This window comes from Ranitomeya variabilis, chromosome 2 (assembly GCF_051348905.1).
Source record: "Ranitomeya variabilis isolate aRanVar5 chromosome 2, aRanVar5.hap1, whole genome shotgun sequence".
Classification (NCBI taxonomy): Eukaryota; Metazoa; Chordata; class Amphibia; order Anura; family Dendrobatidae; genus Ranitomeya; species Ranitomeya variabilis.
The window spans coordinates 408,705,635-408,728,880 of NC_135233.1; the positions used below are offsets into that span (position 1 = coordinate 408,705,635).

At 45.1% G+C, this 23,246-nt stretch overlaps 1 protein-coding gene across 3 annotated transcripts in view; it reads right to left on the reverse strand.

Annotated features, from left to right (window-relative positions):
* Positions 1-23,246, reverse strand: part of DIAPH2 (diaphanous related formin 2) — a 1,729,654-nt gene that overhangs the window by 1,249,631 nt on the left and 456,777 nt on the right. For all 3 annotated transcript variants that reach the window (XM_077286525.1, XM_077286526.1, XM_077286527.1), the window contains exon 15: positions 19,469-19,533. In XM_077286525.1, coding sequence (XP_077142640.1) covers positions 19,469-19,533 — 65 coding nt within the window. The remainder of the gene's footprint in view (positions 1-19,468; positions 19,534-23,246) is intronic.

Consider the following 23,246-nt stretch of genomic DNA (forward strand, 5'->3'; position numbering starts at 1 on the left):
CACTCCCAATAACCTACTACATCTACAGAAAACACTCGTCTGAAGTGTCAACCCAATAGTCTACTACATCAACAGAAAACACTCATCCGAGGCGTCACCCCAATAACCTACTCCATCTACAGAAAACACTCGTCTGAAGCATCACCTCAATAGTCTACTACATCAACAGAAAACACTCATCCGAGGCGTCACCCACAATAATCTACTCCGTCTACAGAAAACACTTATCCAAGGCGTCACCCCCAATAACCTACTCCATCTACAGAAAACACTCGTGTGAAGCGTCACCCCAATAGTCTACTACATCAACAGAAACCACTCATCCAAGGCCTCACCCCCAATAATCTACTTCGTCTACAGAAAACACTCGTCCGAGGCATCACTCCCAATAATCTACTGTCTACAGAAAACACCCGTCCGAGGCATCATTCTCAATAATCTGTCTACAGAAAACACTAGTCTGAGGCGTCACTCCCAATAATCTACTCCGTCTACAGAAAACACTCGTCCGAGGCGTCACAGTCAATAATCTGTCTACGAAAAACCCTCGTCAGAGGCATCATCCCCATTCCCCAATAATCGATCTACCGAAAACACTCATCTGAGACGTCACCCCCCAATAATCTGTCTACAGAAAACACTCGTCAGAGGTGTCACTCCCAATAATCTACTCCATCTACAGAAAACACTCGTCCAAGGCGTCACTCCCAATAGCCTAATTGTTATGATCCTTAGTGGTTGAGGATCACAAATTACTCCAACTAAGTAACGAATATAGGACAAGCTCTAGGGAGGTGGTAAACTGGACTGACCGCAGATCTGAACCTATCAAAACACACTAGAGGTAGCCGGTGAACGTGCCTAAAATCCTAGACGTCTCGAGCCAGCCTAAGGAACTAACTACCCCTAGAGAGAAAGAAAGACCTCTCTTGCCTCCAGAGAAATAATCCCCAAAGATATAGAAGCCCCCAACAAATAATAACGGTTAGGTAAGAGGAAGGCACATACACAGGGGTGAAAACAGATTCAGCAAATGAGGCCCACTAATACTAGATAGCAGAAAATAGAAAAGGGATCTATGCGGTCAGTAAAAAACCCTTACAAAATATCCACACTGAGATTTCAAGAACCCCCGCACCAACTAACGGTGTGGGGGGAGAAACTCAGTCCCCTAGAGCAACCAGCAAGCAAGAAATCACATTTTAGCAAACTGGACAAAAAAACATGATGAACGCTGATAATCAGAAAATGAACAAACAAGGACTTAGCTTGTCTTGGAGAGACTGGGAGCAAGGTAGTCACAAGGAATCTGAAGAGCACTGAATACATTGATAGCAGGCAAGGAACTGAGTATCCAGGTGAGCTAAATAGGAAACCAACCAAGGATAACAAACCAGCTGATGCAGCCAACCTGCAGAAAGACAACACTACACAGTACCGCTTGTGACCACTAGAGGGAGCCCAAAAATAGAGTTCACAACAGTACCCCCCCCTTGAGGAAGGGTCACCGAACCCTCATCAAGACCCCCAGGGCGATCAGGATGAGCTGCGTGGAAGGCACGAACCAAATCGGCCACATGAACATCAGAGGCGACAACCCAGGAATTATCCTCCTGACCATAGCCCTTCCACTTAACTAAATACTGAAGCCTCCGTCTAGAGATACGAGAATCCAAAATCTTCTCCACCACGTACTCCAATTCGCCCTTGACCAGCACCGGAGCAGGAGGCTCAACAGAAGGAACCACAGGTACCACATACCTCCGCAACAAAGACCTATGGAACACATTATGAATGGCAAACGATGCTGGGAGATCCAAACGAAAAGACACCGGGTTAAGGATTTCCAAGATCTTATAAGGACCGATGAAGCGAGGCTTGAATTTAGGAGAGGAGACCTTCATAGGAACATACCGAGAAGACAGCCACACCAAATCCCCAACACGAAGTCGGGGACCCACACCGCGGCGGCGGTTGGCAAAGCGCTGAGCCTTCTCCTGTGACAACTTCAGATTTTCCACCACATGGTTCCAAATCTGCTGCAACCTATCCACCACAGAATCCACCCCAGGACAGTCAGAAGACTCAACCTGACCCGAGGAAAAACGAGGATGGAAACCAGAATTGCAGAAAAAAGGCGAAACCAAGGTAGCAAAACTAGCCTGATTATTAAGGGCAAACTCGGCCAATGGCAAAAAAGTCACCCAATCATCCTGATCAGCAGAAACAAAACATCTCAAATAAGTTTCCAACGTCTGATTAGTTCGCTCGGTTTAGCCATTAGTCTGAGGATGGAAGGCCGACGAAAAAGACAAATCAATGCCCATCTTAGCACAAAAAGGTCGCCAAAACCTGGACACAAACTGGGATCCTCTATCAGACACAATATTTTCAGGAATGCCGTGCCAGCGAACATTCTGAAAAAATAGAGGAACCAAATCGGAGGAGGAAGGCAACTTAGGCAAGGGCACCAAATGGACCATCTTGGAAAAACGATCACACACCACCCAGATGACAGACATTTTCTGAGATACTGGAAGATCCGAAATAAAATCCATGGAAATGTGCGTCCAAGGCCTTTACGGGACAGGCAAAGGCAAAAGCAACCCGCTGGCACGAGAACAGCAAGGCTTAATCCGAGCACAAATCCCACAAGACTGCACAAAGGAACGCACATCCCGCGACAAGGAAGGCCACCAGAAGGACCTAGCCACCAAATCTCTGGTACCAAAAATCCCAGGATGACCCGCCAACACCGAAGAATGAACCTCGGAAATAACTGCTGGTCCATCTATCCGGGACAAAGAGTCTCTCTGGTGGACAACGGTCAGGTCTATCCGCCTGAAATTTCTGCAGCACTCGTCGCAAATCTGGGGAAATGGCAGACAAAATCACTCTCTCTATGAGAATACCAGCCGCCTCAGAAACTCCCGGAGAGTCAGGCACAAAACTCCTAGAAAGTGCATCAGCTTTCACGTTCTTCGAACCAGGCAGGTATGAGACCACGAAGTTGAAACGGGAGAAAAACAACGACCAACGAGCCTGTCTAGGATTCAGGCGCTTAGCAGAACTAGAGGTAAATCAGATTTTTGTGATCAGTCAGGACCACCACACGATGTTTAGCTCCCTCGAGCCAATGTCGCCACTCCTCAAATGCCCACTTCATAGCCAACAACTCCCGATTACCAACATCATAATTCCGCTCGGCAGGCGAAAATTTTCTTGAAAAGAAAGCACATGGCTTCATCACAGAGCCATCAGAGCTTCTCTGCGACAAAACAGCCCCTGCTCCAATCTCAGAAGCATCAACCTCGACCTGGAAGGGGAGAGAGACATCTGGCTGACATAAGACCGGAGCTGAAGAAAACCAGTGCTTCAGCTCCCGAAAGGCCTCCACGGCCGCAGGAGATCAATTAGTCACATCAGAACCCTTCTTGGTCAAATCCGTCAAAGGTTTAACCACGCTAGAAAAATTAGCGATGAAACGACGGTAAAAATTTGCAAAACCCAAGAACTTCTGAAGACTCTTAACAGACGTGGGCTGAGTCCAGTCATGAATAGCCTGGACCTTGACTGGGTCCATCTCCACAGTAGAACAGAGGTCCCCAACCGCCGGTCCGCGGACCAGGACCGGGCCGTTGGGGTTTTTCAGCCGGTCCGCAGCGCCGCTGACAGCTAGCTCCGCGTTTTCTGCCGTAGCCGTGACAGCTCGCAGCTCCCGACAGAGAACATTATGCAGGACGGGGTGGGGCGTCGGGCGGGTCTTAGTGACGCAGCCCTCCACACTGTGAACACAGTGTTCCTGACGGGGTGGGGCGGCAGGCTCTCCTCACTGACACGCGCCCGGCAGAACATGTTATGTGGGGCGTGCTGGGGCAGCAGACTGGCTTCAGTGACGCGGCTCCCGGTACCGGTGTTCAGTGTGTAGCGCTGCTAAGCAGCAGCGCTGTATACACTGACGCTCAATGTACAATGCTGCTACTTAGCAGCGCTGTACACCGAGGTCCCGCCAGCATCCTCCCCATACAGCGCTGCTCAGGCAGGAGCAGGGACAAGCAGGTCATGTGTGTCCAGCGCTCCTTCCCCTCCTGCTAGCTGCGAGTTGGAGGGGGAGGGGCCATATGACCAAAGCCCCGCCCCTTCCCCACCCCCACCGGGCCATGGAAAACTGTGGTCTTGCTTAAAGCCGGTCCCTGGTGCAAAAAAGGTTGGGGACCTCTGCAGTAGAAGGAGAAAAAATAAACCCCAAAAAGGAGACCTTCTGTACTCCGAAGAGGCATTTTGAGCCCTTCACAAATAAAGCATTAGCACGCAGGACCTGAAACACCATCCTGACCTGCTTCACATGGGATTCCCAATCATCAGAAAAGACCAAAATGTCATCCAGATAAACAATCATAAATTTATCCAGATATTCTCGGAAGATGTCATGCATGAAGGACTGAAACACAGAAGGAGCATTAGAGAGTCCAAAAGGCATCACCAAGTACTCAAAATGGCCTTCGGGCGTATTAAATGCTGTTTTCCATTCATCTCCCTGCTTAATGCGCACAAGGTTATACGCACCACGGAGATCTATCTTGGTGAACCAACTGGCACCCTTAATCCGAGCAAACAAATCAGACAATAGTGGCAAAGGATACTGAAATTTGACTGTGATTTTATTCAGAAGACGATAATCTATACAAGGTCTCAAAGAACCGTCCTTCTTGGCCACAAAAAAAAATCCTGCACCAAGAGGGGAAGAGGATGGGCGAATATGTCCCTTCTCCAAAGACTCCTTTATGTAACTCCGCATCGCGGTATGCTCTGGTATAGACAAATTAAAAAGTCATCCCTTAGGGAATTTACTACCAGGAATTAAATTTATAGCACAGTCACAATCCCTATGAGGGGGCAGGGCACTGGACCTGGGCTCATCAAATACATCCTGGTAGTCAGACAAAAACTCAGGGACCTCAGAAGGAGTGGAAGAAGCAATAGACACCAACAGAGTATCGCCATGAATTCCCTGACAACCCCAACTTGACACAGACATAGCTTTCCAATCTAAAACTGGATTATGAGCCTGCAGCCATGGCAGACCCAAAACGACAACATCATGCAAATTATGCAGAACAAGAAAGCGAATCACCTCCTGATGTACGGGAGTCATGCACATGGTCATTTGCGTCCAATACTGAGGCTTATTCTCAGCCAATGGCGTAGCATCAATTCCCCTCAGAGGAATAGGAAATTCCAAAGGCTCCAGGACAAAACCACAGCGCCTGGCAAACGACAAATCCATCAGATTCAGGGCAGCACCTGAATCCACAAAAGCCATAACCGAGTAGGACGACAAAGAACAAATCAAAGTAACAGACAAAATAAATTTAGGCTGTATAGTATCAATGGTGACAGGTTTAGCGATTTTTTTTAAGCGTTTAGAGCATGCTGAGATAACATGAGTAGAATCACCACAGTAAAAGCACAACCTATTTTGACGTCTATGACTTTGTCGCTCAATTCTGGTCAGAGTTCGATCACATTGCATAGACTCAGGTCTCTGTTCAGAAAATACCGCCAAAGGATGAGCAGATTTGCGCTCCCGCAAACACCGATCAACCTGAATGGCTAAAGCCATAGAATCACTCAGACTTGTAGGGGTGGGAAACCCCACCATAACATTCTTAATGGCTTCAGAAAGACCTTCCCTGAAATTTGCAGCCAGGGCACACTCATTCCATTGAGTAAGCACCGACAATTTCCGAAATTTTTGACAATACACCTCTGCTTCATCCTGACCTTGAGAGAGGGCCAGCAACGCTTTTTCTGCCTGATTCTCAAGATTAGGCTCCTCATAAAGCAGTCCAAGAGCCAGAAAAAACGCATCCACATTAAGCAATGCAGGATCTCCTGACGCCAGAGAGAAAGCCCAATCCTGAGGGTCGCCACGCAACAAGGAGATAACAATTTTAACTTGCTGAGCGGAATCACCAGAGGAACGAGGTCTCAGAGATAGAAATAACTTACAATTATTCTTAAAATTCTGAAACCTAGATCTATCTCCAGAAAACAACTCAGGAATGGGTATCTTTGGTTCTGACATAGGGCTATGAATAACAAAATCCTGAATACTTTGCACCCGTGCAGTAAGATGATCCACACTAGAAGTCAGAGCCTGAATATTCATGTCTGCAGCTGAGCTCAAAACCACTCAGAGTTCAAGGGGATGAAAGAAGCTAGACAGACTGCAGCAAGGAAAAGCGGGAGGGGGAAAAAAAAAAAAATGTACTCAGGTCTTCTTTTTATCCCACTTCTGCGATGCATAAAACACTTTTTGGCCTGCTATACTGTTATGATCCTTAGTGGTTGAGGATCACAAATTACTCCAACTAAGTAACGAATATAGGACAAGCTCTAGGGAGGTGGTAAACTGGACTGACCGCAGATCTGAACCTATCCAAACACACTAGAGGTAGCCGGTGAACGTGCCTAAAATCCTAGACGTCTCGAGCCAGCCTAAGGAACTAACTACCCCTAGAGAGAAAGAAAGACCTCTCTTGCCTCCAGAGAAATAATCCCCAAAGATATAGAAGCCTCCAACAAATAATAACGGTTAGGTAAGAGGAAGGCACATACACAGGGGTGAAAACAGATTCAGCAAATGAGGCCCACTAATACTAGATAGCAGAAAATAGAAAAGGGATCTATGCGGTCAGTAAAAAACCCTTACAAAATATCCACACTGAGATTTCAAGAACCCCCGCACCAACTAACGGTGTTGGGGGAGAAACTCAGTCCCATAGAGCAACCAGCAAGCAAGAAATCACATTTTAGCAAACTGGACAAAAAAACATGATGAACGCTGACAATCAGAAAATGAACAAACAAGGACTTAGCTTGTCTTGGAGAGACTGGGAGCAAGGTAGTCACAAGGAATCTGAAGAGCACTGAATACAGTGATAGCAGGCAAGGAACTGAGTATCCAGGTGAGCTAAATAGGAAACCAACCAAGGATAACGAACCAGCTGATGCAGCCAACCTGCAGAAAGACAACACTACACAGTACCGCTTGTGACCACTAGAGGGAGCCCAAAAATAGAGTTCACAACACCTAATACATCTACAGAAAACACTTGTCCGAGGCGTCACTCCCAATAATCTACTCTGCCTACAGAAAACACTCGTCCTAGGCGTCATTCTCAATAATCTGTCTGCAGAAAACACTCCTCTTGGCGTCACTCCCAATAATCTGTTCCGTCTACAGAAAACATTCATCTGAGGCATCATTCTCAATAATTTGTCAACAGAAAACACTTGTCTGAGGAGTCACCCCCAATAGTCTACTCCATCTACAGAAAACACTCGTCCGAGGCATCACAGTCAATAATCTGTCTACAAAAAACACTCGTCAGAGGCGTCATCCCCAATAATCAGTCTACCAAAAACACTCATGTGAGACATCACCCCCCAATAATCTGTCTACTGAAAACACTCATCTGAGGCATCACTACCAAAAATCTGTCTACAGAAAACACTCGTCTGAGGTGTCACTCGAATAATCTACACCGTCTACAAAAAACACTCGTCCGAGTCGTCACCCCCAATAAACTGTCTATAGAAAACACTAGTCTGAGAAGTCACTCCCAATAATCTACACCTTCTACAGTAAGCACTAGTCTGAGGCATCACCCCCAATAATCTACTTCGTCTACAGTAAGCACTAATCTGAGGCATCACCCCCAACAATCTACTCCGTCTACAGTAAGCACTAGTCTGAGGCGTCACCCCCAATAATCTACTCCTTCTACAGTAAACTCGTCTGAGGCGTCACTCCCAATAATCTACTCTGTCTACAGAAAACACTCGTCTGAGGCGTCACTCCCAATAATCTACTCTGTCTACAGAAAACACTCGTCCGAGGAGTCACCCCCAATAATCTACTCAATCTACAGAAAACACTCATCTGAGGCATCATCCCCAATAATCTATCTACAGCAAATACTCGTCTGAGGCATCACCCTAAATAATCTACTGCGTCTATAGAAAAGACTCGTCCAAGGCGTCACCCCCAATAATCTACACCGTTTACAGTAAGCACTAGTCTGAGGCATCACCCCCAATAATCTACTTCGTCTACAGTAAGCACTATTCTGAGGCATCACCCCCAATAATCTACTCCGTCTACAGTAAGCACTAGTCTGAGGCGTTACCCCCAATAATCTACTCCTTCTACAGTAAACTCGTCTGAGGCGTCACTCCCAATAATCTACTGTCTACAGAAAACACTCGTCTGAGGCGTCACTCCCAATAATCTACTCTGTCTACAGAAAACACTCGTCCGAGGAGTCACCCCCAATAATCTACTCAATCTACAGAAAACACTCATCTGACGCATCATCCCCAATAATCTATCTATAGAAAATACTCGTCTGAGGCATCACCCTCAATAATCTACTCCGTCTATAGAAAAGACTCGTCCAAGGCGTCACCCCCAATAACCTACACCGTCTACAGTAAGCACTAGTCTGAGGCATCACCCCCAATAATCTACTTCGTCTACAGTAAGCACTAATCTGAGGCATCACCCCCAATAATCTACTCCGTCTACAGTAAGCACTAGTCTGAGGCGTCACCCCCAATAATCTACTCCTTCTACAGTAAACTCGTCTGAGGCGTCACTCCCAATAATCTACTCTGTCTACAGAAAACACTCGTCCGAGGCATCACTCCCAATAATCTACTCTGTCTACAGAAAACACTCGTCCGAGGAGTCACCCCCAATAATCTACTCAATCTACAGAAAACACTCATCTGAGGCATCATCCCCAATAATCTATCTACAGAAAATACTCGTCTGAGGCATCACCCTCAATAATCTACTCTGTCTACAGAAAACACTCGTCCGAGGCATCACCCCCAATAATCTATTCCATCTACAGAAAACACATGTCCGAGGCGTCACTCCCAATAATCTATTCCATCTACAGAAAACACTCGTCCCAGGCGTCACCCCCAATAATCTACTCCATCTACAGAAAACACTTGTCCAAGGTGTCACTCCCAATAATCTACTCCCTCTATAGAAAACACTCGTCCGAGGCGTCACTCCCAATAATCTACTCCATCTACAGAAAACACTCTTCCAAGGCATCACCCCCAATAATCTATTCTATCTACAGAAAACACTCTTCTGAGGCGTCACTCCCAATAATCTATTCCATCTACAGAAAACACTCGTCCGAGGCGCCACTCCCAATATTCTATTCGATCTACAGAAAACACTCGTCCGAGTCGTCACTCCCAATAATCTATTCCATCTACAGAAAACACTCGTCCAAGGCGTCACTCCCAATAATCTACTCCATCTACAGAAAACACTCGTCTGAGGCATCACTCCCAATAACCTACTCCATCTGCAGAAAACACTCGTCTGAGGCATCACTCCCAATAATCTACTCCATCTACAGAAAACACTCATCCGAGGCGTCACTCTCAATAATCTAATCCGTCTATAGAAAACACTCGTCTGAAGCATCACCCCCAATAATCTACACCTTCTACAGTAAGCACTAGTCTGAGGCATCACCCCCAATAATCTACTTCGTCTACAGTAAGCACTAATCTGAGGCATCACCCCCAATAATCTACTCCGTCTACAGTAAGCACTAGTCTGAGGCGTCACCCCCAATAATCTACTCCTTCTACAGTAAACTCGTCTGAGGCGTCACTCCCAATAATCTACTCTGTCTACAGAAAACACTCGTCTGAGGCGTCACTCCCAATAATCTACTCTGTCTACAGAAAACACTAGTCCGAGGAGTCACCCCCAATAATCTACTCAATCTACAGAAAACACTCATCTCAGGCGTCATCCCCAATAATCTATCTACAGAAAATACTCGTCTGAGGCATCACCCTCAATAATCTACTCTGTCTACAGAAAAGACTCGTCCAAGGCGTCACCCCCAATAATCTATTCCATCTACAGAAAACACTCGTCCGAGGTGTCACTCCCAATAATCTATTCCATCTACAGAAAGCACTCGTCCGAGGCGTCACCCCCAATAATCTACTCTGTCTACAGAAAACACTCGTCCGAGGCATCACTCCCAATAATCTACTCTGTCTACAGAAAACACTCGTCCGAGGCGTCACTCCCAATAATCTACTCCATCTACAGAAAACACTCTTCCAAGGCATCACCCCCAATAATCTATTATATCTACAGAAAACACTCTTCTGAGGCGTCACTCCCAATAATCTATTCCATCTACAGAAAACACTCGTCCGAGGCGCCACTCCCAATATTCTATTCGATCTACAGAAAACACTCGTCCGAGTCGTCACTCCCAATAATCTATTCCATCTACAGAAAACTCTCGTCCAAGGCGTCACTCCCAATAATCTACTCCATCTACAGAAAACACTCGTCTGAGGCATCACTCCCAATAACCTACTCCATCTGCAGAAAACACTCGTCTGAGGCATCACTCCCAATAATCTACTCCATCTACAGAAAACACTCATCCGAGGCGTCACTCTCAATAATCTAATCCGTCTATAGAAAACACTCGTCTGAAGCGTCACCCCCAATAATCTACACCTTCTACAGTAAGCACTAGTCTGAGGCATCACCCCCAATAATCTACTTCGTCTACAGTAAGCACTAATCTGAGGCATCACCCCCAATAATCTACTCCGTCTACAGTAAGCACTAGTCTGAGGCGTCACCCCCAATAATCTACTCCTTCTACAGTAAACTCGTCTGAGGCGTCACTCCCAATAATCTACTCTGTCTACAGAAAACACTCGTCTGAGGCGTCACTCCCAATAATCTACTCTGTCTACAGAAAACACTAGTCCGAGGAGTCACCCCCAATAATCTACTCAATCTACAGAAAACACTCATCTGAGGCATCATCCCCAATAATCTATCTACAGAAAATACTCGTCTGAGGCATCACCCTCAATAATCTACTCTGTCTACAGAAAACACTCGTCCGAGGCATCACCCCCAATAATCTATTCCATCTACAGAAAACACTCTTCTGAGGCATCACCCCCAATAATCTATTCCATCTACAGAAAACACTCGTCTGAGGCGTCACTCCCAATAATCTATTCCATCTACAGAAAACACTCGTCCAAGGCGTCACTCCCAATAATCTACTCCATCTACAGAAAACACTCGTCCGAGGCGTCACTCCCAATAACCTACTCCATCTACAGAAAACACTCGTCTGAGACATCACTCCCAATAATCTACTCCATCTACAGAAAACACTCATCCGAGGCGTCACTCCCAATAATCTACTCTGTCTACAGAAAACACTCGTCCGAGGAGTCACCCCCAATAATCTACTCCTTCTACAGTAAACTCGTCTGAGGCGTCACTCCCAATAATCTACTCTGTCTACAGAAAACACTCGTCCGAGGCGTCACTCCCAATAATCTACTCTGTCTACAGAAAACACTCGTCCGAGGAGTCACCCCCAATAATCTACTCCTTCTACAGTAAACTCGTCTGAGGCGTCACTCCCAATAATCTACTCTGTCTACAGAAAACACTCGTCCGAGGCGTCACTCCCAATAATCTACTCTGTCTACAGAAAACACTAGTCCGAGGAGTCACCCCCAATAATCTACTCAATCTACAGAAAACACTCATCTGAGGCATCATCCCCAATAATCTATCTACAGAAAATACTCGTCTGAGGCATCACCCTCAATAATCTACTCTGTCTACAGAAAACACTCGTCCGAGGCGTCACTCCCAATAATCTATTCCATCTACAGAAAACACTCGTCCGAGGCGTCACCCCCAATAATCTACTCCATCTACAGAAAACACTTGTCCAAGGCGTCACTCCCAATAATCTACTCAATCTACAGAAAACACTCGTCCGAGGCGTCACTCCCAATAATCTACTCCATCCACAGAAAACACTCGTCCGAGGCGTCACTCCCAATAATCTATTCCATCTACAGAAAACACTCGTCCGAGGCGTCACCCCCAATAATCTACTCCATCTACAAAAAACACTCGTCCGAGGCGTCACTCCCAATAATCAACTCCATCTACAGAAAACACTCGTCCAAGGAGTCACTACCAATAATCTATTCCATCTACAGAAAATACCCGTCCGAGTCGTCACCCCCAATAATGTAAATGTCCATAGAAAACACTCATCTGCGGCGTAACCCCAATATTCCACTCCGTCTACAGAAAAGAGTCATCTGAGGCGTCACTCCCAATAATCTACTCCATCTACAGAAAACACTCTTCCGAGGCATCACCCCCAATAATCTATTCCATCTACAGAAAACACTCGTCTGAGGCGTCACTCCCAATAATCTACTCCATCTACAGAAAACACTCTTCCAAGGCATCACCCCCAATAATCTATTCTATCTACAGAAAACACTCTTCTGAGGTGTCACTCCCAATAATCTATTCCATCTACAGAAAACACTCGTCCGAGGCGCCACTCCCAATATTCTATTCGATCTACAGAAAACACTCGTCCGAGTCGTCACTCCCAATAATCTATTCCATCTACAGAAAACACTCGTCCAAGGCGTCACTCCCAATAATCTATTCCATCTACAGAAAACACTCGTCCAAGGCGTCACTCCCAATAATCTACTCCATCTACAGAAAACACTCGTCCGAGGCATCACTCCCAATAACCTACTCCATCTACAGAAAACACTCGTCTGAGGCATCACTCCCAATAATCTACTCCATCTACAGAAAACACTCATCCGAGGCGTCACTCCCAATAATCTTTTACATCTACAGAAAACACTCATCCGAGGAGTCACTCCCAATAATCTATTCCATCTACAGAAAACACCCGTCCGAGTCATCACCCCCAATAATGTAACTGTCCATAGAAAACACTCGTCCACGGCGTTACCCCAATATTCTACTTCGTCTACAGAAAACAGTCATCTGAGGAGTCACCCTCAATAATCTATTCCATCTACAGAAAACACTCGTCCGAGGCGTCACTCCCAATAATCTACTTCATCTACAGAAAACACTTTTCTGAGGCATCACCCCCAATAATCTATTCCATCTACAGAAAACACTCTTCCGAGGCGTCACTCCTAATAATCTACTCCATCTATAGAAAACACGCGTCCGAGGCGTTACTCCCAATAATCTATTCCATCTACAGAAAACACTCGTCCAAGGCATCACTCCCAATAATCTATTCCATCTACAGAAAACCCATCCGAGTCGTCACCCCCAATAATGTAACTGTCCATAGAAAACAGTCGTCTGCGGCGTCACCCCAATATTCTACTCCGTCTACAGAAAAGAGTCATCTGAGGAGTCACTCCCAATAATCTATTACATCTACAGAAAACACTCTGTCAGGACTCTGAACATTTTGATTACCTTTTGTGCATTACTGCCCTTTTCCAAGATGGCGTCTTTAGTCTCATGTGCACTGTGTCTTCCTGCTATATAACTCCACCCCAGCCTTTAGTCTGTGCTAGAGTATTCTGCCTTGCATCCAGCTCCTGACGACTCCCTGGCTTTGCACCTGCACCTGCTCCTGTGAACCTGTGTGGAGATCCTGCTACTCAGCTCTGAGTTTCTGCTGCATACATCGGTTTCTAGTAATCCTCCATCTGGCTGCTTGTGTTTGTTTCCATCTGCATTTGCTGGACATGTAAGCTGTTGCTGCTCTGCTTAAACCTGAGACTTTTACCCAGGCTTCCCTGGTTGTGCTAAGATATTATTTGAACTGCCTTATAAGCATATCTATCTGTGTTTTGGACTACCAAGGACTTATTCGTGTCAAGTATCCTCAAGAATAATTGTGCTTCATAGACTTTCTGCGTGATTGCATTTTCCTCTGAAGTTCCCTATAGACTGCTAAGCTGTGTTTATATTTACACCAAGTGTTGTGGACTTGAGTTTCTCTCTGCACCTGTTTGAATCACCGTGTGATAATATAGACTTTACCACTTATAAAACTGTGTCCTGTAGTTGTCTTGTTCCATGCAAAGAGTCTCCTGAGTTATCCCTTATAATCATTACACACTCGTCTGAGGAGTCACCCCTAATAATCTATTCCATCTACAGAAAACACTCATCCGAGGCGTCACTCCCAATAATCTATTCCATCTACAGAAAACACTCGTCCGAGTCGTCACCCCCAATAATGTAACTGTCCATAGAAAACAATCGTCTGCGGCGTCACCCCAATATTCTACTCCGTCTACAGAAAAGAGTCATCTGAGGAGTCACTCCCAATAATCTACTCCTTCTACAGTAAACACTCATCTGAGGCATTATCCTCAATAATGTATCTACAGAAAATACTCGTCCACTGTGTCACCCCAATATTCTACTTAGTTTACAGAAAATACTAATCTGAGGAGTCACCCCCAAAAATCTACTACACTCACATGTAAAGCACCATAGAATAAATGGCGATATAATAATAAATAATAATAATAATCTACAGAAAATACTCGTCCGAGGAGTCACCCCCAATAATCTACTACACCTACAGAAAACACTCGTCCAAGGCGTCACTCTCAATAATTGCCTCCGTCTACAGAAAACACTCGTCCGAGGAGTCACTCCCAATAATCTCCTCCGTCTACAGAAAACACTCGTCCGAGGAGTCACTCCCAATAATCTCCTCCATCTACAGAAAACACTCGTCTGAGGAGTCACTCTGTTTGAGCGTCAGTAACTTAGATTGAGTGTTTTGTAATATTGCTTGCAGTTGGTAGAGCTGCAGTTAAAAGCAGCTTATAAAAGGGAACTAGTCAGTTAAAGGGCCTCTGTCAGCACAGATTGACTGTTCCAACCATGTTCAGGAGCATCATGGCGGCTAATCATTTAAATCCATCTTCACCCTCCTCGTCTTCGATTGACAACTCTGGCTTCATAGTGTCAGATAAGGGTAAAGATAAATAAAAAGCAAGCAGGTGGGGAGGTGCAGTTATATGTTTGGGCGCGCTATTGTGCACCGAGTGCCTGTGCTTGGTTTGAACAGTCATTTTGAGCTTACAGAGTCCACTTTCATCATGATGATTGAGAAGGAAGCAAAATAAGGTAATGAAGTTACAAAGTGCCTTGTTTTTTTTAACATCTGATCAATGATTAAATAAACAATCATGTTAGTTAATCTTTAAAAGTATTTCTACCAGTGAAATTGATAAATGCACAATGTGACAACAATAAATCCTCCACCAAGGTCTGTTCCATCTCATAAGGCTGCCGTCACACTAGCAGTATTTGGTCAGTATTTTACATCAGTATTTGTAAGCCAAAACATTCTCCGCTCTTTTTCCTCATTACCAACATTCCTTCATCATCATCATCATCATTCCCTGGCTCGTCCGTCCCTACAGATCAGACGTCCAAGCTCGGCACCGGGATTATTATTCAAGCAAAACCCTCAACTGATATTTTCTGCATTTAATGTCAATCTTGTAAACGACTCCATTACATCTCTTTGTGGTTTAATCATTTCCATCTTTCCATTCTTCACTTCTAGAAGCTTCTGGAGCAAGCGAGGGGAAGCTGCAGGTCGACTCCTCTCGGTCACTTCACATTTTGGCCGTTGAATCTTTTCCCGATTACGAGCTTCACACAACATGATATTTGGATGTTTTGATGCCTCCAGAATCTGATTCTCAAATGTGAAAAGAAAAGATTTAACTTGTGAAAGTGTCAGCGGTGATATAAGAACCGCAGCTGGAAGCCACTCTGGAGCGGGAAATCTGCTGTCAGTCATTGTTTGCCAAGACGGCTCGCGCTTTCGAGAAGTAAGATTTCCTGCTTGCTGCCTCTGCTCCCACTGAACTTCGGAGTTCCTTTGAAATACTTCAAAGATTTCAATTTTTAAAACAGTTTTTTCGGCATATCACTCACAGAGGTGTTTGTGTTCAGTGTGCTGCAGTCTCATTAGATGCGGCGGCTCCTCCATACTGCAGCAAGTGTCGGAATGGGTGCTGCGTACACATCTAATATGGAGCAGTGGTACCAGAATCCCCCACACATTGGGGGCATAGCTATGGGATACAATGGCTGACTTATGGGGTAGAACGCCAGTCAGGGTATCGGGAGGCCCATGCACATTGCATCTGTGACCCATAATATCGGTGGTTTGGCCAACCTTGATCTAATGTGAATGGAGGCATTAAAGGCTTGTGCCATCTACAATGCCTAAGCCACTGAGCATAGTAATTGGCTGCAGCAATGTCCACATAAAATTAACACTGCAGCCAAACAATACAGACCGGGGCAGCGGTTGAAACAGGGGGGCGAGTCCAAAACAGTTTCTTGTTTTACAACGAACTAAACTTATGAAGAAATGTTTTTGGAAATTGTAAAAGCCCTAAAATAGTCAGGGTTGTTGGTTTTCGTCTTTCAATAAGGCTCTGTTCACAGGTGCAGTAATCATTTCTGTTTTTTAGATCCATTTCCTTCCTTTCCAGCTGCTATCCCTACTGTAGCTGGATCCAACAAGATGATGTCTCAGGGTGGCTCCGACAGATGAGATCCTGGGATGGACATAGTCATGTCTATGTGTGTTGTGTATGGTCGGGTTAGCTACAGAAGGATTGAGCAGCACTGGCCTCTGCTCCCAGCCTCGTAGGATAATGTCTCAGGGCGGCTCCGACAGAAGATATCCGGGGACGGAGTGTAAGTCATGTCTATGTATATTGTGCATGGTCGGGTGGGCCACAGAAGGATTGAGCAGCATTGGTCTCTGCTCCCAGCCTCGTAGGATGATGTCTCAGGGTGGCTCTGACAGATGAGATTTTGGGATGGAGTGTAAGTCATGTCTATGTGCATTGTGTATGGTCGGATTGAACAACACCGGCCTCTGCTCCCAGCCTCGTAGCATTATGTCTCAGGGTGGCTCCGACAGATGAGAGCCTTGGGCGGAGAGTAAGTCATGTCTATGTGTATTGTGTATGGTCAAGTTAGCAGCACCGGCCTCCACTCCAAGCCTCGTAGGATGATGTTTCAGGGTGGCCCCGACAGATGAGTTCCTGGGACGGAGTGGAAGTCATGTCTATGTGTATTGTGTATGGCTGACTTGAGCAGCACCAGCCTCCGCTTCCAGCCTATGTGTATTGTGTATGGTCGGATTGAGAAGCACCGGCCTCTGCTCCAAGCCTCATAGGATGATGTCTCAGGGCGACTCCGACAGATGAGATCTTGGGCGGAGTGGAAGTCATGTTTATGGCTCCGTATCTTCAGGTTTCTTTATGCCGTATGTATCTTTGATATCTTTCCATGTCTCCATTGAATGTTGGGTGTTTTCCTCTTTTTTTGCACCTGTATAATTTTCTTTAGCCCTTGTGCATTACCTGATTTATTCTCAGGCCTATGACTCCTTTTTTGCAGCAGCCCGGAGTTTTCCTTACTAGATTAATGTCTTCACAGGAAATCATCGTAGCCACCGGCCCTCCGGCTACATTGGACTAGTGCTGGGCCTCCCCTAAACGCACCACCGCTCTATCAGCACACTAGTAAGAGCTCCGACGGAGGATTATGTGGGAATTATCCCATCCCTAACCCACCTCTTCAACCTTTCACTAACTTCTGGTACCTTCCCTTCTGCTTTCAAACATGCCACAATCACGCCTATCCTTACAAAGCCAACCCTCGATCCAACTGCTAAGTCCAGCTATCGCCCAATATCGTTGCTCCCATTTGCTTCCAAATTCCTGAAGCAGCACGTCCATGCTGAACTTTCCTCAACTCATAAAGTACCATGGATTCCAGTACCACCTTTATGCTGATGACACTCAGATCTACCTTTCTGGCCCAGACGTCACCGCTCTGCTGTCCAGAATCCCTGAGTGTCTATCAGCCATATCCTCCTTCTCCTCTCGCTTCCTCAAACTCAATGTGGACAAATCTGAATTCATCATCTTTCCTCCATCTCATAGATCTTCCTTACCTGATCTATCTATCGCAATTAACGACATCACGCTTTCCCCTGTACCGGAAGTCCGCTGCCTCGGAGTAACCCTTGACTCTGCCCTGTCCTTCAAACCGCACATCCAAGCTCTTTCCACCTCCTATCGCCTCCAGCTAAAAAATATCTCCAGAATCCGTCCTTTCCTCAACCGTCAATCTACTAAAATGCTTGTGCATGCCCTCATCATCTCCCATCTTGATTACTGTAACATCCTTTTCTGTGGCCTCCCTGCTAACACCCTTGCACCTCTACAGTCCATCCTTATCTCTGCTGCCCGACTAATTCATCTCTCTCCTCGCTACTCCTCCGCTTCCCCCTTCTGCAAATGTCTTCACTGGCTCCCATTCCCTTAGCGTATCCAGTTCAAATGACTAAAACTGACCTACAAAGCCATCCATAACCTGTCTCCTCCGTATATCTCAGAACTAATCTCCTTATATCTTCCCTCACGTAATCTCCGGTCCTCCAAAGACCTTCTTCTCTCCTCCACACTTATTCGCTCCTCACTCAACTGCCTCCAAGACTTCTCCCGAATTTTCCCACATCCTCTGGAATTCTTTGCCCCAACACGTCCGACTATCAACCACATTCGGATCCTTCAGATGGAACCTGAAAACCCACCTCTTCAGGAAAGCTTACAGCCTGCACTGATCCCGCTGCCTCCTCACCACTACCGGAGCTACCGCCTCACCAACACCAGAGCTCCTGCAACCCTCAACCTACTGTCTCCTTCCCCATAATCCTGTAGAATGTAAGCCCGCAAGGGCAGGGTCCTCGCCCCTCTGTACCAGTCTGTAATTGTTATCTTACTGTAAGTGATATCTGTAATTTGTATGTAACCCATTCTCATGTACAGCACTATGGAATCAATGGTGCTATATAAATAAATAATAATAATAATTTTCCCAAGATGCTGATAGACCTGGAGAACGTGGACACCTATGAACCTCGTGGTTGGGCTCCATAATTGTGCCAACCAGCCACCCGAGTAAAACCAATGATGAGGCATCATGACAAGCCAGCTAAGGAAGGAAGAGCTATGGGTGCTGTCAAGTAAGAAGCGGGATCTCACTCCTGTCATGGCCGATGTGGTGGGACATACGAGTTTATTTGCACTAAGTACTGCTGAGGGGTCTGGTGGCCCCGAAGCCGCTGGTCCAATCACATGAAAAATAAGTGACCTTACTGATGACATCACTGATCACACGGCCAGTGACGGGTTGTCCTCTCTGCCTCAGACTCCATGATAAGGGACAACAGGGGCCTCTACAATCTCTCATGTCCAATGTGCAGATAAATGAACCGTTAGTGACAGTCCAGGATTTTGGATTGGCGACTCCAGCGGGCGGACGACTGGGGGACCCAACATGGCGGCTGCTGCGCCGGTACATGAGTATTGGCTTCTGTGACACTGACAATGATAGTGCGAAAATGCAGCAAAGCAATAGCGCCTCCATCCCAGGAGGGAAAACGGCCTCTAAAGGCATCTGGATCACCATAAATGGCTTCACCTTCTTGGAGAACTCAGACGCTTTCTGCTCACTCTCCTCAACCTTTGCTTTATCCACCAAGGAATCTGTGAGAACAGAAAGAACATGTTATATGGTGGCAGGATTATAGGAAAACTACCAGATTATAGGTAATCTGAAGGATTATAGGAAACTGCTGGATTATAGGCAATAGGATGGATTATAGGAAAACTGCAGGATTATAGGTAATCTGATGGATTATAGGTAATCTGCCAGAGTGTAGGAAAACTGATGGATTATAGGTAATCTGACATTATAGGAAAACTGCCGGGTTATAGGTAATCTCAAGGATTATAGGAAACTGCTGGATTATAGGTAATCCGATGGATTATAGGTAATCTGATGGATTATAGGCAATCTGATGGATTATAGGAAAACTGACGGATTATAGGTTATCTGAAGGATTAAAGGAAACTGCTGGATTAAAGGTAATCTGATGGATTATAGACAATCTGATGGATTATAGGCAATCTGATGGATTATAGGAAAACTGCCAGATTATAGGTTATCTGAAAAATTATAGGAAACTGCTGGATTATAGGTAATCTGATGGATTATAGGTAATCTGATGGATTATAGGTAATCTGATGGATTATAGGTAATCTGCCAAATTATAAGAAAACTGCTGGATTATAGGCAATCTGACAGATTATAGGAAACTGCTGGATTAAAGGGAATTTGACAGATTATAGGAAACTGCTGGATTATAGGTAATCCGAAGGATTATAGGAAAACTGCTGGACTATAGGTAATCTGTCAGATTATAGGAAAACTGCCAGATTATAGGTAATCTGATGGATTATACGAAACTGCTGGATTATAGGTAAACTAAGGGATTATAGGAAACTTCCGGATTATAGGTAATCTGAAGGATTATTGGAAACTGCTGGACTATAGGTAATCTGACAGATTATAGGAAAAACGCCAGATTATAGGTAATTTGACAGATTTTAAGAAACCCAAAACAGATGTTTTGGTTTGTTTGAGGCACCTTGTTTACTATAATAATAATAATAATTTTTATTTATATAGCGCCAACATATTCCGCAGCACTTTACAATTAAGCGGGGACATGTACAGACAATAAATTAAGTACAAGTTAAGACAATTTAAACAGTGACATTAGGGGTGAGGTCTCTGCTCGCAAGCTTACAATCTACAAGGAAATGGGGGGGGGACACAATAGGTGAAAAGTGCTTTTTATTTTAGGTCTGGCAACTATAATAAATAGGGATTTTCATATAAAGCTGCATGATCCGGTCATCAGCCCGTGTGTTTAAATGCAATAGTGAAGTATCAAGTGCAGTTATCATGTGCATGGAGGGTGTGGAGACAGATGAATAGTAGAGGGTAGATTCAGAATAATATTTGGAAGGAGGGAACAGGGAAGTTAGTTTACTGAGTAGTTGATGTGGTAGGCTTATTTGAAGAGATGGGTTTTTAAAGCACGCTTGAATAGGTCGGGGCTAGGTATCAGTCTGATCGTCTGGGGAAGTGCATTCCAGAGAGCTGGAGCAGCACGAGAGAAGTCTTGGAGACGGAGGTGCGAGGTTCGGATTACGGGGGATGTTAGTCTTAGGTCATTTGTAGAACAGAGGGCATGTGTAGGGCAATAGACAGAGATGAGAGAGGAGATATAAGGCGGTGCAGAACTGTGGAGAGCTTTGTGGGTGAGAGAGATGAGTTTATACTGGACCCTCTAGCGAATGGGTAGCCAGTGTAATGACTGGCACAAGATGGAGGCATCAGTGAAGCAGCTGGACAGAAATATGACCCTGGCTGCCGCATTCAAGATGGATTGGAGAGGAGAAAGTTTGGTAAGAGGGAGACCGATCAGAAGAGAATTGCAGTAGTCCAGACGAGAATGAATAAGAGTGACAGTAAGAGTCTTAGCAGTTTCAACGGTGAGAAAAGGTCGGATTCTGGAGATGTTTTTAAGATGCAGGTGACAGGAGCAAGTGAGTGATCGGATATAGGGAGTAAAGGAAAGTTCGGTGTCGAATATGACCCCAAGACAGCGGGCATGCTGCTTGGGAGTTATGGTTGAACCCTCCAGGGTAATTTCGATGTTGGGTAGAGTGAGGTTAGCAGAAGGGAGAAACACAAGGAGTTCAGTTTTGGAGAGATTTAGTTTCAGATAGAGGGAGGACATGATGTTAGAGACAACAGACAGACAATCCTTGGTATTTTGTATTAAGGTAGGGGTGATGTCAGGGGAAGAAGTGTATAATTGGGTGTCGTCAGCATAGAGATGGTACTGGAACCCAAATCTGCTGATTGTTTGTCCAATAGGGGCAGTGTATAGAGAGAAAAGGAGGGGGCCTAGGACTGAGCCCTGTGGAACCCCAATAGTAAGGGGACGAGGAGAGGAAGAGGAGCTGGCAAAAGATACAGTGAAGGAGCGGTCAGAGAGGTAGGAGGAGAACCAGGAGAGGGCTGTGACCTTGAGGCCTATAGAGCGGAGCATAGTGAGGAGGAGCTGGTGATCCACAGTGTCAAATGCGGCTGATAGATCGAGGAGAATCAGCAGGGAGCAATGACCTTTGGATTTAGCTGTTATTAGATCATTAGAGACTTTAGTGAGGGCAGTTTCAGTGGAGTGTAAAGAGTGGAAAACCAGATTGAAAAGGGTCGAGAAGAGAGTTATCCGAGGGATAGTGGATTAGATGGGAGTGGTTAGAGACAGGTCTGTAGTTAGCAGTGCAGTTCTGGTCCAGGGATGGCTTTTTAAGTAAAGGGGTTATGATAGCATGTTTAAATGAGGAGGGGAAAGATACCTGAAGAAAGAGAGAGGTTAAATATTTTAGTCAGGTGAGTGGTGACCACTGGTGAGAGAAACTGCAGGAGAGGTGAAGGAATGGGGTCACTGTCGCAGGTTTACTGTTTATTTATGTATTTATATGTATTTTAAACATTTGCAATAAAGATATTTAGCTTTTTAATATTTCTATGTGACACTTCTTTGACCACAGTCTAATTAACTGTGGGATTAGTATGTTGTAGCACTTTGTGAAGTGCTGCATGACCAGCTCTATCCTCACCTACTGTATTCCACCCATCCCTTGTAGATTGTGAGCCTTCGCGGGCAGGGTCCTCACTCCTCCTGTACCAGTTCTGACTTGTATTGTTTAAGATTATTGTACTTGTTTTTATTATGTATACCCCCCTCACATGTAAAGCGCCATGGAATAAATGGCGCTATAACAATAAATAATAATAATAATAATAAGTGTTGCCCAGTCCTGCGTTGGGAATATGGGCTTGGGTATTATGCTTACAGATTTTAAGAAACCGCCTGATTACATGAAATTGCCGGATTATAGGTCATCTGACGGATTATAGGTAATCTAATGGATTATAGGTCATCTGCCGGATTATTGGAATATTGACGGATTACAAAAAATCTGCTGGAATATAAGAATATTGTTTAGGCGTATTGTAGGAAGATAGATGAACTGTGGGATTATATATAGTGTAAACCAGAGGTTTCCATCCACTATATAAAAACATATCTGCAGGTTTCTCTCAATATCTGACATGAATTCAGAATAAAACTTTCCCGTTTTAGGACAATTAGGATTACCATAATTACTAATATTTGCCAAATGCCGGAATAATGAGAGAGAGTGAGAGAGCGAATGTTCTAAGGCATTTTTATTACTTACTACAAAGTCAGAAGTTTCCCTCCATTTCATTAGTATTTGGTGCCATTGCCCTTACACTGAGTGACTAGGGTTAGATGTTTGGGATTTCCTTCCAC